Consider the following 17,380-nt stretch of genomic DNA (forward strand, 5'->3'; position numbering starts at 1 on the left):
CCTAGGGTCAGAAGTTACATTTCAGCTTTTAAAAAAGAGGGCATGGTTACTATAAGAAAGGAAACATTGAATGGCGACATCTTTGTTTCCACTCATTACGATATTTCAGTTCCCAATTTTGATGTAGAGCGGGTCATACAATTTCATGGCCAAAATGGACCAAAAAAGGCCTGATCGGAGGCGGAAGTGATCCAAACTGTCAGAACCTTAAAACGGGCGTATCTCACAAACCAGAATGAGTTAACCAACGTGACATATATGATTTTAGGGTAGGATGAGCTACTATAGCCACCCAAGCTGCTACGTCAGGTTGCACACTCAGAATTTGCAAGATTACATCAGACTGATGGTCCAATTTCCATTTTGTTTTTGTTTTTACTATTTATAGTAAGTTTTAGTTTGATTATAACTCTTGCCTTTAAGAGTTTCATTCAACATGAAAAGTGCTTATAATAATTAGGAGAATATCATGGTTGAGCCAAATAGGACACTTACTATTTTTGGCTGAAAACCATGATGTCTAGTAGGAATCAAGACCGTCTATAAATAGTAAGTTTACTATTTATAATAAGTCAACGATTTCTATAATCGAAACTTCTTCCTAGTTTTCATGTCATTATTTAAGAAGGTTGTAAGCTCGGTTTAATCAACAATCAATTTATTATGAATTTTTAGAAATTATTCTATTTTCTTATTTTCCCGTGGATTCGAGGTTTCGTGGATTCGGAATAGTTATCCCCTGAGGAAGACGGTGCTCGACCTCAACACGTCCTCACCGGCATCACAATTACACACCTTGTATCTATCAAAATAATCAGGAATGCTAATATGAAATTTAAAAAAAAAAAAACTTTTAGATTGGATTGAAATTCAATATGCACACTGATCGTATACGTAGGAGTGGTTAACATGATTTGGCATACCAAGAAGTATAAGCAAAGGGGAGTTGTTTGATACTCTGGCCGTTTATGATGCTTGATACGTAAGCATTCAGATATTGTACATGTAATATACTTTAACTCAAAACTAAATTACTTAAATTGTAGCACCCACTGCAACTAAGTCAGAGTTGGGAAAATCAAATTGGTCCAACAATCCAATCCACTGATTTGTGGATTGCTGAAATAGGACCATTGGATATTTTTCATTTCAATGATTGAATAAATGTCCACCAATGCTATATTAGGACCATAACTTAGGCAGTTCAATATGAATTATGTGTGTGGCTATATCATGTGTACAATTCTCAGCACCTGTGCATTATCCACCATACCCTGCCAGTGTATCAAAGTTTTTCTCAGGAATGAAAGGAGGCAGTACTGATTATGTGAACCCGGCGAGTATATGAACATTCGTGGATTTCTATTTTTCTTTTTTAAAGAAAAACAGGAGCACACCATTTGTAACTTTGTTGATATAATAAATTTATACATAGATTCAGATAGATGCCAAAAAAAAAAAAAAAAAAAAGGGGGAAGCTGAACATCCTGGAGCTGTTCAAAAAGGCCTCCATTTACATACGAAGAAACGAATAACAGAGCCTTGCCCGAAGGACTGATTGGAATGAATTATAGAAAACACGGCTCTTCCTTGAGGCTTTGACAGAGCTAGAGCCCTGAGAATTCTGTTTCACGAGATTCAGAAATTAGTCTGGGCTGACAAGCATAGCCCAGCATCCACTGGAGCAGAACAGGACAACAGATCTTGAGAATATCAGGGCCGACGCAACCAATACAGCATTAAATCCAACCATCTAACAGATGAATGCTCCTCAGAAGCCCCAGCTGCACCAATACACAATCGAAGCATGATATTAAAAACACCATCACTCCACAGGCCAGTGAAAACATCATTGCTCCACTATGAATTCTGCCTCTGCTGTATCCTCCACATTCATCCTTTCGACCTTTTGACAGGCCATCCATGGAGAATAGCTGAAATATAGATAGCACAGCCAGGATCTATTGCCCTTGAATAATCTGAAACTTCAATGCAAACCACAGCAAGAGATCCCCATACAAACACCTGCTATAGCATATGGTGATGAAGCACAGCCCCAATTATCCGACCTGCCGAGCCAGCATGTTGAATGACAGGATCTGAAAGTAGCCACTACTGATTGCAACAATGCAGCAGAACGATCCTTCAAGTAGGCTAGGATGTAGAAAACTGCAAACCGATCTTGATTGACTTGGAGAAGCAGCAATGCTTGGAGTTTACATTCCTTGCAGCAGCATCCTGTCTAGGCAAACCGCCTATATCTCAAAATTGGAATTCAGCTACTCTTCTCATCAGGATGGCCTCATTCCAAGCATCCTCATCGTGCCACCAGACCCCAGATCTCCTGTGGCAGATCAGCTCTGCTACTAAAAACCCAATTCGGCTCCCCACTAATACCATCCAATTTCACCCAAAAATCATTACAATAATAATAATAACATAAATTGAAAAGACAAGGTTTGCTAATCATGCATAAATGTCGAGCCCTGTCCATAAACATGCAGCCACATATGCAAGTATGGTTTGTGCTTGTGTATGAAATTCAAGCTTCCCAACATCTGGATGAGACTATCTTGTGGTTGAAAGATCAGACAATTTTCACTCTTAGGTAGGCCACAATGAAAAAATAATAAACAGTGCAGCGCCGTTGAATTAGTTACTTACATCTTGGATTCTCTTATTGGCACCCACATGAAATTGTATCTTCTCTTCTTTGACTGTTTCCATCTCCAACTGCCTCTTCTGCTTGGCGTTTGAACTGTTTGGATGCACTCCTGCTGCATGACCGCTCGTCTGTGTATATGGATTCAAAACTATCCCCTTGGGTTCCCGCCAACTGCACTTCCACTTGTTGGAACAGATTGTCTGTTAGATAATCAAACAAGTGTAATATTTGATTAATGATACATCCAAAGTTAATTAGGCACATAATTTAGACAGCTTAACTTGTATCGCATGTATGTTACAAGTATACAATTTCTCAGCACCGGTGCATCATCTGTCATAGCCTTCAAAGATACCGAACTTTTGCTCATCAACGATACAAATCCCACTGAAATTGGTACCAGGATCAGTACATAAACATTAGCTGATATCTGATATCTTATATGCATCAAATTCCAACCCAAATAGTAGTAGTTGTAGTATTAATAATATTAACATAAATTGAAAAGACAAGGTTTGCTAAGCCTGTAGGTATGTAGACCTACTGCCATAAACATGCAGCCACATTAGCAATATGGTATGTGTTTAGGACATATCGAGCTCTCCATCGGCTGGACCGCACTGCTTAGATCTTGTGGTTAAATGATTAGGCCATTTCACCCTTCAGGTGGACCACAATGCAAAACTAATAATGCTAAAACAGTGAGGCGCACATTGAGGGAAGTTCAGATATGAGTGTGAGCTTGGGAAGCATCAAGATTGCAATACCACACGTGGGAACCGTATGCATCCACGAGCAGGTGGATGTGTCCCAATACAGAGTGTGTGAGATCTAACCTTACAGAAAGCTCAGATCTTAGAGGTCATTTGGATGCCCATAAATAGTTTTAGTGATAAAAGATTAACAGGAGTAAACCATTTATAGCCTGTCCTGTTTGACTAAGTTGTGAATGATTCACAGGTAAATGATTGTCTGTGTTTGGATAGCATGTAAATGGAGAGCCAATCTTTGAAAATATAGCCATTAGGCTGTAAATGGAGAACCTGTAAATGAAATCCCACCTTTTTGCCTAGACGGGTAAATGCTGATTTACAAGCCAACAAGGTCATCCAAATGCACAGTCTAAATGATTTCCCTGTAAGTCATTTACATCTTGCCCCATTTACAGGCACCCGAATGAATCTTAGACACACGCTTTATACTTACACATGTTCCCACGCATGCATATTACAGCTCCACACGTTTTCGCAGTTGGCAATCCTCAAGAGAAAATACATTATACAATACCTCATTAAACAAGGGCTGGAAATGGGACATAATGGTGTCCTCTACTTTCCAATCCAACTTCTCCCACCATTCACTTTCTCCCGTAATCTCTCGCAAGGACGGTGCACTATCAGCCCCGCCTTGCAGAGGCAGCAGTCTCTTAAGCTTGGGACATCTTTGTACTGTTATTGATTCCAAAGAATGCCAATCCAGTTTCACTTGGGGATCATCTTCATTTACTCCACAGATTCCCACCAAGTCCGGCAGGCAGACTAAGCACAGATCTCTTAGTTTAGGTAGGAGACCCTCATTATCCACCACATCTGAAATGATCTCCTCTACTCCTTTGCAACTATCTATGGTGAGTGTGACAAGATTAGGAAGCCCACCCTTCATCTGTACCGATGACATAATGGTCTTCTTCAAGCCATGGCAACCCCAAAGTGTCAGATTAGTGAGGTTTTGGAGCTTTACAACTAACCCCATTTCCCAAATACTCTTCAAGCTTAGTAGTTCTTCAAGACTCAAGGTTTCGAGTTTGGTGAGAACATCATGCTGCACCGTCATGGGCGGTCCAGCAAACACATGTTCCATTCCTTCACAATCGCCCACCTCGATTGTGGTTAGATTCTCCATTCTTGTCAATAGACAAGATGAGAGTAGATGCTTTAGTTTAGGACATCTACGCACTTCCAGGTCCCTAAGATTGCTGAGGAATGTGTTTGGAAGTAATCCATCTTCATCCTTAGAGACAACCTTCTCTAGATTTGGCAAATCTTTTAACACTAATCTTTGTAAATTAGGAAATGCATTTTCAGGAGACTCCGTTGCACTGACAACATATTTCATATCGACACATTTCCCAATTTCAAGTCTTTCCAAACATGGGAATCCCCCACCACCATCAAGTACCCTTGGACCCCTGCAATCATGTAACTTTAAATATGTAATCTGTGGTAAAAGCATTCTAACCCATCTTGGAATGGCACTACAACCAGCTAGCACCATCACTCTCCAGGAAGTAGAGAAGAATCCAGGTAAGTATTCTAAATCATAATCGAAAAAATTTCTTTCATGCCTTGATTGGTATATGAAGAAAACAAACTTCTTCAATTTTGCCCAATGTATAATCTGAGGGTAGTCTTGTTGGAAACATTCCACATCCTCAATCCAGAGCTCTAAATGAGACAATTCTTTCAGAGATGCCACCTCACCAAAAGTAGCATTGTTATTGCTGCTGCTGCTGCTTGCATCTTTTCCTTCAACCTCCCACTTGCAAAAGCTCTTCCACATCTTCAATTCTTCCAAGTGGGTCAACCTTGATATAATACCACTTGGAACAATTGAAAGATGCCAAGTCTCTGTCAAGTCCAAGCTCACTAGATTAACCAATTCCCCAATTTCAGTTGGCAACTCATGCAAGTATTTGTTCCGTGACAGATCGAGGGATTCGAGTTGCTTCAGTCCTTGAAGCGCAGATAAACAACTCCCTTTAAATATGCACTTTCTTAGGCAAAGCACCCGTAGATTCACCAGGTTTGATAGTGACGGTGGTAACCTACTGATAGTCGTTATGCTTAGATCGAGAACCCGAAGTTCTTTTGTTGCTTCCAAAACCCAGCCCTGTATTTCAGTCAGCTCCTTGTTTTCCGACATCATCAATGTCAGCAATCTAGGACAATGCATCCCTTCTGGCAATTTATCAATTCCACTTCGCATGAGAGAAATCCTCTTGTATTCCTCCCAGTTTATCAAACCTTTCAATCCAACTCCAGCTCTCACCAAAGATTTGTAGCCCTCGTCTTCTTTTAATGAAATCGAAATGGCAACATCCCTTACAATGTCATGCATCTTCACATGTCCTTCATCTTTACCTTCTAATAACAGACAAGAAGATTTAAGTTCTTCAACCCAAGTGCGCCCTTTATTTATCGTTTCATACAAACTTCCAACGTCTTCCAAAAAGCCTTCACCTTTCCATAGTTTGATCATCCTGTCAACGTGAATATCATAATCTTCAGGAAACAAACAGCAGAACAAGAACCCCGGTTTCAACTCAACTCGCAAATGATCATAGCTGACTTTGATAGACTGGTACACACTCCTCTCCATGTCTTTGATATCGCTTGGCACAGACTTCTTCAGCTGTGAAAGTGCATTGTCCCACAGACTAGAATTTCTCACACCTCTTAGTGCCCTTCCAAGTGTTATAATTGCAAGTGGAAGACCGCCACATTCCTTGAAAACCTCTCTTGCATTGGAATGCAAGGAAGGGTCATCAACAACATCACCTGCTTTCTCTTTGAATAGTTTCCATGATTCATCATCTGAGAGCACCTCTAATTTGAGATTAACTTCGCTTTCCATTCCTCTGCACACATCTTCACTCCGTGTTGTAAATAAGATCTTACAACCCTCAAGGCTGTTAATAGAGGGAATACCTACATTGGCCAAATCAAGTCGCTCCCACAAATCATCAAAGATGATGAGAAATGGCTTCTCTTTTATTAATCTGTTACTCAGGTCACTTGCTCGCAAGGTTTCATTCTTCAGAGTCAAGCCCAATCTATCTGCAATGTTGCCCTGGATCTTTCTGATGTCCACGTCCTTTGAAGCAGTCACCATTATGACTTTTTTGAATTGTTGTGAACCTTCCAACCTATTATTCACATTGTTCACTAGGGTAGTTTTGCCAATGCCACCCATACCCCAAACCCCAATTATTTTGATATTTTCATCACCTAAAGCATTCATGACTTTTTCGAAGGATGATTCTACTGATGGTAGACCTTTGATTGATGGAGCTGGCTGATTTACGACTTTAGGAATGAGTGGGGGCATTGTCACCCTCATGAAATTCCCTTCATTGCAGTGCTTGGCAATATTCTCCATTGCTTGTTTTGCTTCCTTGCTTATACTATAACGCCAGCTTAGAATCGAACAAAACAGACATCTTGTGTTTTCTGCCACTCTTTGCTCTATCCTCTCTGCTTCTTCTTTCATGTGAGCAGCTCGTGTTAGCCATAGCTTAACTTCTCCAATTTCTTCTTCACCATTGGAGCAACCCATGCTTACTCGTCGATTTATATGCTCTCTCTTGGTCATTAAATCTTCTACGCGGTCTTTCAGATCCTTAACATTGTCATTAAAATGAATAAGGTAGCCCACGTGTTTCTTAAGAGGATTCAACACACACTTTCCGATTTCAAAGATAGCTAAATCCGCCGCATCCATCGCCTATTCAATAAAAATTGCATCATAAACAACAACAACAATAATGAGAAGAAAAACTGAATTATTTTTTAAGATAAGTATTAATGAAACTCATTCTAAGGCAATTAGATTTAGCTCACTATCAAGTTGATCATTCAAAAAAAGTTCAGGATTCAGCCACAACACTTGGTTGACTCCACATGAAATTGTTTAATTGCTAACAAAGGTTGGTTGGAAGCAAAGATCTGAATGTGCATGTGATCCCCATCCACCTTGCCGTGTGTATTGTGTATACCATGAAACCTATCTAACAAGGTAAACTCCCCATGAAAAGTAGGCCCACCTTGGTGTATGCATTGTGTATGCCATCTACACGTATAATTTACTATTTAATTTGAATAACTGCATGCCATGTGTATATCAATTAATTGTGTGATAGATCGAAAACATCGCTAAATCATGAAAGAGGACGCCCAAAAAGTTCATTAGGTCCAACAATAATGTAACCCACATGTAGTTCATGGCTTAATTTGGGTGTAGGTGTAGTACTGACGTAGGGAGGGATGTGATGAGGTCGATCACCATCTTCCTTAGGGATAACTACTTCGAATCTATGGAGCTCTCTGGATTCCTCAAAGAGTTTCCTCGAATCCATGAGGGATAAAATAGAAATAATTTCTAATAAATTCAAAAATAAATTGATCGATTATAAAAATTAAATTACAATCCTTTAAATAATGAGTTCAAATGTCACACTCCGAAATTCGGATACAGAGTGTGCACCCTCAAACCCGAGTTATGACACACGACTTGTATACCATGTGTACTAAAATCATTGCTTTATATTGTTTTCCAGAGGCTTAGTTAAAATGTACAATAAGTTTCCAAACTCAAACCTTAAGCAAAACATCTCACAGTCATTTATTTCAATCACATAACATATATATCCACTATCACGATCAATTATGGGCATTTAATTCACATATTAATAATATTCACAAAAGTTAATCATAGTATCATAACCTACCCTTTGGGGCTTTATTAAACCATTCGCTAACAAAAACTTTAACTACTCATAACTTTCAGTTACTCAACTTAAAATTTATTCAAAGACATAATTAAATGAATTAATAACATGAGGTCAACTAGATATGTTAATGATAATTTAACATATTCAACTCGAACTCGTCTTCATCAAAATAGGGCCATAGCCCGTAGATATGAGCTTTGACCATATATCACCGCTTTACATGCATGAGTAACGACATGAGAGATATGTTTCCACACTCTTACCCCTAAAAGAAATGCAATCCATCTAAGATATATAAACAAATGGATGTAATAGATGTTCCAGAGAAGGGTGGTGGTAGTGATGACCTACCCTAAAATTCAAAAAACCAAAAAATAAAAAACTCCTGAAAAACATCTGTTTTATGCAACTGTGTAAAACAACTATGCTCGTGGCAATGTTGTAGATATAAATCCACTCCATCCAGTAGCAGGCCTCCTCTCCCTCCTCCTAATCAGGGATGGGACTGCAAGTAAAAACAAAAAATGGCCTGCCCCTACCAACCCCAACCCAGTAAATGGTAGTTAGAGTACAACAAAATGGGAGGAAAATATCTCCCTACCTTCTACTAAACTAAATAACCAATATTTGTTGATCAAATTCATACTCTTGATTTCAGTTTTGGGTTTGGAAGCAATGAAGGGAGAATGACTTGAAAGATATTCATTGAAGTCAGTCTACCAATCCGATGGGGCCACACCTATGTGAAAATTGTGAAATTGTTCCTATAACCTCTTTCACACAGTGTGACCTAACTGAGTTTTGGATTAAGCTGATTTCCATAGATTTAGTTCATCCTAGTGAGTTACACCTAATTAACAGATTTGATGAAAGACAGAACACCATGGTGAACCCACATGTAAACCTATGGTTGCGATGCTATCCCTATCGATTCATATTGGTATGGTCAACTTGAGTTGTGGATCGGGCTGATTTTTATTCCAAGGGCCCATACTCAAGATGAAACCTAATGGAAAGAGTTGATTTTGCATATACAATTGGCGGATCGGGCTGATTTTTATTCCAAGGGCCCATACTCAAGGATAAAGCCTAATGGACGGAGTTGATTTTACATATTCAAAGATTGGCCCACTAACTACAACCATCTAGACTGATTTTCATACGGAAAAGCCTTGGGTACCTCAGGCTAGTTACCTACATGGATACCTGCACCGACATGGGAGAAACGACTTAACCTGCATGAAATCCACTCTATCCATCACATATTTCATCCTTTTATGGTCCTTGATACAAAAAATAAAAATAATAATAATAAAATAATAATAATAATAATAACAAGATTAAACCCTTACGTGGGCCACCCAGAAAAGTTATGCCTAAAACATATGAATTCATGTCTTATAGCCCACCTGAGCTTTAAAATAACATAATTTTTGGTTGATTAATTCTTTCCTTCTTATGACTGGATTGGATGGCATATAAAGAGATGGTGGGTCCTATACAAACAAAACTAATGGTAGGTGTTTCATCCTAACTGTTTCCTGTGGTGTAGCCCATGTGAGATTGGATGGTCATGGTTTTTGGGTTCAATGGTTAAATAGGCAATGTACCTGATGGACAGGTTATCTCATTAAGGTAATATGTTTTAACTTTGTCTATCATATTTTTTTGGAATGGGATCCTAATATGAGCTTTTTGGAATGGGATCCTAATATGAGCCGGCTCAACAGATGAAAAATATAAACCTAACATATCCATCATGGTGGTCCATAGGTACGGTTAAGTACAAAAAAATAAAGAGTAGCTGGTTACTCTCATTATTCATGACTGAATGGAAAACATATAATTATACCTCAGTTAAAGAACGAAACATATAATTATACCTCGGTTAAAGAACGAGACGCGCTTGAAGATTACTGGTTGGTGCTCCTCCCCCAGACTAGTTGTGGTAGAAAAAATGTCCACCAATCTCTCACGGTGAGCTTTGATTATATATATCTCACCTGTTCCCCCCCTCCCCCAGAAAAAAAAAAAAAAGCAACTCTTTTAAAATAAATAAACAAATGAATGTAACAGATATTCCAGATAGAGGTGGCGGCAGTGAGGAAGTACGCTAAAATTCAAAAGAAAAAAAAAAGGTAGAAAACAACTGATTTATGCGGATAGAACAAGTTCATGGTACCCACCATGTTGTATATATAAATCCACTCCATCCATCATGTGGGGACTTTTATTTTAACCAAACAAATAAAAGATCAGTCATATAAAAAATTCATATGGGCTACACCGATATAAAAAATGTAAAATTCCTCCTAAAGCCTCTTTTACACGGTGTGACCCAGCTGAGTTTTGGACTAGGCTGATGTATGTATATTCAGTTCATTCTGGTGGGTTACACCTGATTAACGAATTTTATAAAAGAAAAACACCATGGTGACTCCACATAAAAACGTATGGTTGGCATGCTATCCCCGTCCATTCCTATTGGTGCGGCTAACCTGAATTATGGATGAAGCTGATTTTTATCGCAAGGACCTATACTCAAGGATAAAACCTGATGGATGGAGTTGATTTCACATATTCAATTGGTGGGCCCCATAAAGTTGGGGCGTTTTGCCGGCTGCCCAGTACGTGGCATACTGTTGCAGAGGATTCCAGTCAAGGGCCCGTTTGGCCGGTCGGATTAGAGGGGATTGGATGGTATTGGAAGGGATTGGAAGTCAAATCCCGGGATTGGCCTGCCGTGCCAAACAGAGTCGGTGATCTGATCCAATCCCATGGATCTTAAGACAATCCACTGACAACACCATCATCACCTTTAAATCCCATCCAATCCACCCTAATCCTTTCAAATTTGCCTGGACGTGTTTGGTTTGAGGGATTGGAAGGGATGAGAAGGTTTAATCCCGGGTTTGGCCGGGCGCGCCAAACAGACTGGATATAGCAATCCAGGAATATAGCAATCCCATGGATCTCCAGACAATCCACTGACAACACCATCATTACCTAGAAATCCATGCCATCCACCCTATTACCATTCAATCCCTCCCAATCCACCCGGCCAAACGGGCTAGGTGCCTACAGGGGGTCCTCTCACTATTGTGGTAGAAATTACTTGCATGAAATCTACGCTGTCCATCATCTTACTCATCTTTTTTTGGCTGTTGGTCTTAAAAATCAGTATGATTCAAATTTTACGTGGGCCACCCAAATGTGTTATACCTAAAATATATAAGTATTAGAATACTGTAATTTTTTGTTAATTTTCTTGTCTATGTCAGATGCATGGATTGGATGGCATATAAACACCAAGGTACTAAAATTATTGGTGACATATCATCCCAACTGTTTCCTACAGTGTGGCCCATGTGAGATTGGATGATCATCTTGGATCCGTACTCTTGCTACGGGTGGTAGACTCTCGGGAGTTTCAAGACACGGTCAAGGGTTCGAGTATCCATCGGTGGTGAAATCCCACTATGGCGTGAGTGTGTGTGGGGGTGCGTGTGCGTCTGTAAAAATAAATATAAATAAATAAAAATTGGATGATCGTAGTTTCTTGGTTCAATGGTTAACTAATTAAGCAACGTACCTGGTGGACGGTAGATCTCACTAAAGTTCCAGCCACTTGGCTCTCCGTTAATTTGCGAAAGTAAACAGGCAGTCGGTAAACAGCTACCGTAATTCAATTTTGAGAATTGAAATAGTATACTTTTTTTAGTTTGTACTATTCCAAAATGGAAAATAAGCGTTAAAAGATAGAAATCATGTAAGGTTAGGAAAGAAAAACAGAGAGAGAGAGAGAGTACGATGGGTGTAAAATCTGAGCAGAAAAAGCAATGCTGGGTCTTATAGGTTGAGCGGGGAAGGAGTGCTTCCTGCGCCACAATTGCATAAGGTAGAATGGCAAAAGTCGCAGCCTGTACATGAAGTCCTCTGACCTATGTCGTTGACTTGGTGGAGCCCAGCTCATACTTCTTCAAGGCCAGACTGTGAACCAAAACATTTGGACCCAAGACAGGCTCACTAACAAGAGGTCATGGAGAGCCAACCCCAAGCTCTATGGGGCCCACCGTGATGGTTGTGTGACATCCACTCCATTCACCAATTTTGCCGGATCACAACTATGCATGGGAGGGCGTGATGAGGTCGAGCAATGTCTTCCCGGATTGATAAACTGTTGCAAAAGGATGTCTTAAATGTTGTATTCACCGTGCTGCTCGACCAGTCGACGGGCTAGCTCAACTAGTCGAGGGCCCCTTCACCTGGTCATAGCTCGCTTAACTCGAAGTCCAACGGCAATGTTCTTTGTTCTTCCACATTGCTTGACCAGTTGAGGAACCGGCTCGACCAGTCAAGGGTTCCCTCGACGGGTCGAAGCCCTCCTTCGACTAGTCAAAGGTTACGCAGATGGTGCGTGGATTCTCCCTGGACTGCGTAAATTTGAGACGGTTTCAGAGAAGTGCGTAAGTAGAGTTTCCTAAACTATAAATAGGAGTCCCTAGGGCTTTTTTAAGTAATTCTAAGGCTTCCTAGAAGAATGCTAAGGCTTTCTAAAGAGGTTCCAAGGGTTCCTAAAAGGGTTTTTATAGTTTCAAAAGGGTGTAGCAAGAGTGAGATTCGAGGTTGTTCGAATCAGGTAAGTCCTCTCTCTTTATAATTTCTATTTTCATAGTGAAGATTTGTCACTTTGTGCCGTGGTTTTTTCCCGCAAGAGTTTTTCATGTTAAATCTTTGTGTTCTCTTATGTTTGCTTGGTGCTCTTGGATTGCTATCCTAGATCTAGATATGTGTGATTCTGCAACACAAATCCCAACAAGTAGTATCAGAGCAATCATTGGGTCACAGATCTGAATCTGCAGGATTAGCAACAATGGGAAGTACTAGGTATGATATTGAGAAGTACACAGGGAAAAATAATTTTGAGTTATTGAAGATTAAGATAATCAGTTGCTTAACTAAGCAAGGCGAGGATAGTGCTCTTAAGGCGAGAAAGTCTAGTATGACTGATGATGAATGGAACACTCTTGATAAGAAGGTTTTATCCTCAATCCGTTTATGTCTCACGAATGAAGTTCTCTATAATGTTTTAAGGGAGAAAACTGCAGTTAGTTTGTGGGCGAAGTTAGAGGATATCTATGCGAAAAAATCCTCTAAAAATCGCCTACATTTGAAGCGGGAGTAGTATAAGTTTAAATAGCAAAGGATGGAGATCTGGAGGCCCACATCAGCAACTTTAATAAATGAGTTTGCAAATTGCTGGATATAGAGGAAATGATCAAAGATGGGGAACAAGCATGTATGTTGCTGAATTCTCTTCCAACATCGTATGAGTCATTTAAGGACACGATGTGCACCATAAATAAAACCCTAAGTGTCGATGTCGTTATCTCAGCCCTTCAAGGGAAGGCCATGAGAAAGCTAAACGACGACACAGGGACATCTTCTGATGCACTGATTACGAGAGGTAGAAATTCTGAGCTAGATACAAAATCTTCAAGACGTAGATCCAAATCCAAGGGCAAGGGCAAGGGCAAAGAAAAGGTAAAGTGCTAGAACTGTGGAATGAAAGGACATGTGAAAAAGGATTGTACAAATCCTAAATCTAAGAGAAAAGATTCTGAGGCTTCATATAGGGAGGCCAACGCTACTATGTCAAATGGATCGGGTGGATGTGATGGCGATGTTTTGTCTGTGTCTACGACCAGACACTTTTACGATGATCGTAAGAGCAAGTGGATTCTAGACACTAGGGCATCCTTTCACATGACTCCTCATCGGAGTTGTTTCCCTAGATATAGGGAGTGTGATGGTGGACAGGTGTTTATGGGCAATGATAGTGCCTGTAATGTTGTGGTTGTTTGGTCGGTGCGTATCAAGATGTTTGATGGGACAAAGCGTACTCTGACTGATGTGAGGCACGTTCCTGACATGAAGAAGAATCTAATTTCTCTTGTACTTAAGGCAATGGGCTGCAAGTTTACAAGTATTAATAGTGCTCTTAAGGTATACAAGAGGGCATGGGTGATCATGAAAGTACAACGACTCGATAATGTTTACAAGTTGATCGGGAGCACTTCAAAAGGTGAATTTACATGGGCTATAGCGGATTCCACCTCTGCACGTGTGTGGCATGTTGGATATGGTGACATAAGCGGGCAGGTCATGAAGGTTAAGACGTGCAGACAGATATATAGAGCAGGTAGATCAACCACCTATTAGAAGAATCACACAGCATGATCGCTGGATATCGGCAAGGTATATGGACAACTCCAATATCACAGGAGATCCGTCTTCTATTCAGATGTTTCTAAGTGAGCCTAGTGCTTAGAAGTGAAAGGTGACTATGGGCGATGTGATGGACTCGTTGTACCAGACTGACACATGAGAGCTAGTGGAGCTTCCAGTGGGCCGGGAAGCGATTAAATGCAGGTAAATCTTCAGGAGGATACAAGATAGATACAGAGCGAAGTTGGTAACAAAGGGTTATGCTCAGAGAAAAGGGATCGGCTTCTCAGAAATATTCACGTCGACGGTATAGTAGGCGTCTATTAGATCCATGATTGGTGATAGTTAGCTAATGTAATCTCGAGCTGGAAGGATGGATGTGGAGTTTGTACCTCTACAAGAGAAATTGGAAGAGCAGATCTATATGAAGCAACTAGAGTGGTTTGAAGTTAAAGGGGCTGAGAAAAAGAGTTTGCAGGAGGTCGTGGTACGACCTGTCGCCTAAGCAGTGGTTTGATTCCTTCATGGTGAGTCAGGAATTGTATGCTGATGACATGTAAATCGCTAATTATGACATGTCTAAAATCAATGTACTGAAGACTCGATTAAGTAGGACATTCAGGATGAAGGATCAGGGGGCTGCAAAGATGGTTCTTGGCATTAAGACTGAAAGAGGAGTAGGTTTTGGTAATCACAGGTAGAATACCTTGTATAGGTAATGATCAAGGATGTGATGGACCAGGCAAAGCCAGATAACGTTCCCTACGCATCTCTCCTCAAGTTTTCCTCAGGACATATCTCAAAATAGATGAGAAAAAGCAGGATATATCTCATGAGCCTTATTCGAATGTGGTTGGTAGTATATGTCATGGTCTGTATTAGATCGGTTATTTTATAGGCTATCAGTGTTGTGAGCAAATACCCTGGTAAGCAATATTTGGTAGCGGTAAGATGGTAAGAAGACTACATCTTTACTTTTGAGAAGAAAGGGACAGAGTTGGTATAGTATGTGGATTAAGATTACGCAGGTAGTGTGGATTCTTGAAAGTTGACTTCAGGTTACTCGTTTATACTAGCAGGTGAAGCAATTAGTTAGATGTCCATATTATTTGACAGGTGCTTGAGGAAGGAGGCGTAACACTGGAGAAGATTCACACCAGCATGAATCCAGAAGACATGATCACCAAGGTCGTTTCCGCAAAGAAGTTCAAGTTCTATACAACTTCTCTGGGCTTAGCGATGGCGTAAAAGGACGGATTGTGCATGAGAAGCTATGATGCGATGTAGAGATAAGAGAAGAGGTTAAGAAGCTACACGGTTAAAGATTGAAGACATGGTGAAGATTTTTATAAAAGGATGTCTTAAATCATGTATTCACCGTGCTGCTCAACCAGTCGAGGGGCTGGCTCGACTGGTCGAGGACCCCTTCGACCGGTCGTAGCTCGGTCAACTCGAAGTCTAGCAACAATGTTCTTTGTTCTTCTGGGCTACTCGACCAATGAAGGAATTGGCTCGACTAGTTGAGGGTCGCCTCAATGGGTCGAAGCCCTCCTTCAGCTAGTTGAAGGTTACATAGATGGTGTGTGGATTCTACGCAGACTACGTAAATTTGAGGCGGTTTCAGAGACGTGCATAAGTAGAGTTTCTTAAACTATAAATAGGGGTCCCTAAGGCTTTTCTAAGTAATTTTAAGGCTTCCTAGAAGAATGTTAAGTCTTTCTAAAGGGGTTTCAAGGGTTCCTTAAAATGTTTTTAAAGTTTCTAAAAGGTGTAGCAAGGATGAGATTCGAGGTTGTTCGAATCGGGTAAGTCCTCTCTCTTTCTAATTTCTATTTTCATAGTGAAGATTTGTCGCTTTGTACCGTGATTTTTTCCGCAAGGGTTTTTCATGTTAAATCTTTGTGTTCTCTTGTGTTTGCTTGGTGCTCTTGGATTGCTATCCAAGATCTAGATCTACGTGATTCCTCAGCACAAATCCTAACATTAACATCTTAAATCCACGAGATCCTCTTGAATCCACAAGAAATTTCTCAAATCCACCATAGAAAATAAAATAACTTCTAAAACTTTTATTGATTGAATTATAATTTTTTTCATTAAAAAACAAGTTCAACCTCCTTAAATAACCTTAAACAAATCCTAAAAACGTAACTAAAGAGTTCTAATCAAAATGAAATAAATTCCAAAAAAAAAAAAAACGTGTAAATTTTCGCTGTCTATCAACTTATTGAGTCGACTAGTCGAAATAGCCAAAAAGTACCTAGAGATTTAAATGGAAATTTCTATGATTTTCGACCTGTCGAACGGTTCTGTCGACCTGTCGACAGGTGGACAAACAGACCTGTGAACAGTATTTCGACCTATCTAAAGTAGTAGAAATTAGCCAGTAAGCAATCTAGAATTTCTAACAGAATTTCGACCTGTCAACCACAAAGGTTGATCAGTCAAACTATGCTAATTTTATTTTATTTTTTCGATTTCTCCTTGAGCTTCTTTCGGTCCATTTGTGTTAAGAACGTGCTTGATCCTCATCTTACGTCAAACCCCTCCACCTGGAAAAAAAAAAAACTTATCCTCGAGTTTGGTTCACAATAAGTGTTCAACTTCCTGAAGTTCTTCAATCGACTTGGTTCACAATATGTATTCGACATCGGGTGCCGATATTTATTAGCATCTTCTTTGTACTCTGTTGTACGCTTCTCTCATTTCTCTTGGATATCAACATGAATAATTGCTACCTAAACTGTCATATTGTTCACCGCAACACTTATTCCAAATAGTTTAGGTAATAGAAACAAGTCGAGTGTAGGTTTAGGAATTCAGGCATTCATAACCTCAAATTGGACCTGGTCGGTATATTGATTCTTCATGTTCTTGAAGACAAACTCAACCTAAGAAAGAACAATCCCCTGCATAAGGGACAATTATTCTTGAAGTTTGTCGAGCACAATTGCCTTGAAATCCTATACAGCTTCTGA

At 39.9% G+C, this 17,380-nt stretch overlaps 1 protein-coding gene across 4 annotated transcripts; it reads right to left on the reverse strand.

Moving 5' to 3' along the window:
• Nucleotides 1-1,467: 1,467 nt before the first annotated feature.
• Nucleotides 1,468-8,059, reverse strand: LOC131223460 (disease resistance protein At4g27190-like). 4 transcript variants are annotated; one of them, XR_009160463.1, is made up of 4 exons: nucleotides 3,953-8,059; nucleotides 2,988-3,052; nucleotides 2,665-2,836; nucleotides 1,468-2,390 (listed from the first exon to the last, which is right to left on the reverse strand). XR_009160463.1 is itself a non-coding variant. In XM_058218886.1 (3 exons), exons 1-2 carry the CDS (start codon nucleotides 7,163-7,165, stop codon nucleotides 3,035-3,037), a joined length of 3,231 nt encoding a protein of 1,076 aa, XP_058074869.1. In that variant the 5' UTR covers nucleotides 7,166-8,059; the 3' UTR covers nucleotides 1,468-2,865; nucleotides 2,988-3,034. The 4 variants fall into 4 exon arrangements, 1 of the variants encoding a protein (XP_058074869.1); XR_009160461.1 differs by having other exon boundaries at nucleotides 2,665-2,865; XR_009160464.1 differs by having other exon boundaries at nucleotides 2,947-3,052.
• Between the last annotated feature and the right edge of the window lie 9,321 nt (nucleotides 8,060-17,380).

Source organism: Magnolia sinica, chromosome 13 (genome assembly GCF_029962835.1).
Source record: "Magnolia sinica isolate HGM2019 chromosome 13, MsV1, whole genome shotgun sequence".
In the NCBI taxonomy this organism is placed as follows: domain Eukaryota; kingdom Viridiplantae; phylum Streptophyta; class Magnoliopsida; order Magnoliales; family Magnoliaceae; genus Magnolia; species Magnolia sinica.